Here is a 1,392-nt window from a genome sequence, read left to right as displayed (position 1 = left end):
CTTTATTTTTATGTACTCTATATATATATATATTTATATATACATATGTATATGTAATAATATTGTAAATGCAAAAATGTTTATTTCTTTGACATTCTTCAGAATATGATCAAAGGTAGCACATTTTTTTTATGTTATCTCTCATAAAGCGGATCACGTCTCTAGATAAACAGCGCAGAAGTCACGTTTTTCTACGACATGTTTTAACACGGCGCCAGCAATGTGTATCTCACAAGGGCAAACAAAATCATGCGTGTACTGACTGGCATGCAATGTCGTGCTATCATTTCAGTGTTTTGCTGATGTCGTCGTTTGTCACTTTACTTTATTTTGACAGAGTAATTTAAAATATTATATGTTTAAAATATTAAAAGATTCAAAAAATGTTAATTTTCATGTAGAAGTAATATCAATTAATTAGCTATTTTAATCAGTACTGATCAGTATTTAAAATCTCTATTTTATTATAAAAAAATAATTAAATACTACTTACGTCTTTTTCACTAACGAGTATAAAATTCTTCAGTTCATCAAGATATTGATTAATTCGAGCACGTCGTCGTTTTTCCATAATCGGTTTGTTGCTCTGAAATAATAGGATTAATATTCATTATTTATTCACAATGGTAAATATTTTTTTTAAACATCATGTCTGTTACTTCTTTCTGTTTCGAATAAAATATATTAATTTTTGATATAAAAACTTTCTATACAATTAAAATTGGAATGATTAGAATGATTCGGAATAATTGAAATGATTGAAAAGATTCAGCCTTCGACAATGTGAAATTTTCACCCTTCATTCACAAAATAGGTTTTTAAACTTCAGTGCAGATTATATTTTTTGTTCCGGATTACATAAAAATTCTTAAAACATTCTTAGACTTATAAAACTTTTATTAACAAATGTTTACTGTTACACAAGTTGTATTTTATCTTTATTTAATTTAAATCAAACTTAATTTATCTAAAACTGTCAATCAAAAAATTGACTGTCTTTAAAATTCAACATTGCCAACGGAGAATTAATCTCGTCTGATTACAAAATATATTCACCCTCCTCAATTCCGCTTTCGTCATTCCCGAATGTGTCTGAGGCTCGAGTTCTTCCTCACTGCCTAACATTTTGTAGTTATGGTAATCCACTATTAAGCAGAAATCTTGATCATTATATCTTCTGTGCGCGTGAATGCACTTATTGTAATTAATTACTAAATTAATTCTTGAGAATTATCCTGATCTTGATTACACTCACAATATAAGTCAAAGTTGAACGTTTGCACTAAAGAACACTGAAACTCTTTTCAACAACCAAGTGCTTTCAAACATGCAAATATGAAAAATATTTGCACCAAAGTAAGCACCGATGCTTATTTTAAATAAATAAATATA

At 27.8% G+C, this 1,392-nt stretch overlaps 1 protein-coding gene across 1 annotated transcript in view; it reads right to left on the bottom strand.

Annotated features, from left to right (window-relative positions):
- Positions 1-1,143, bottom strand: part of LOC108690733 (protein hairy-like) — a 5,008-nt gene extending 3,865 nt beyond the window's left edge. The window contains exons 1-2 of the mRNA XM_018198170.1: positions 1,057-1,143; positions 494-586 (exon numbers count right to left, since the gene is read on the bottom strand). Of these exons, the coding sequence (XP_018053659.1) occupies positions 494-586; positions 1,057-1,125 (162 nt within the window). The 5' untranslated portion in view covers positions 1,126-1,143. The remainder of the gene's footprint in view (positions 1-493; positions 587-1,056) is intronic.
- Positions 1,144-1,392: the final 249 nt, after the last annotated feature.

Source organism: Atta colombica, unplaced genomic scaffold, assembly GCF_001594045.1.
Source record: "Atta colombica isolate Treedump-2 unplaced genomic scaffold, Acol1.0 scaffold35, whole genome shotgun sequence".
Lineage (NCBI taxonomy): Eukaryota > Metazoa > Arthropoda > Insecta > Hymenoptera > Formicidae > Atta > Atta colombica.
Note: the sequence above shows the minus strand (reverse complement) of the source record. Positions and strands in the feature narration are given on the sequence as shown.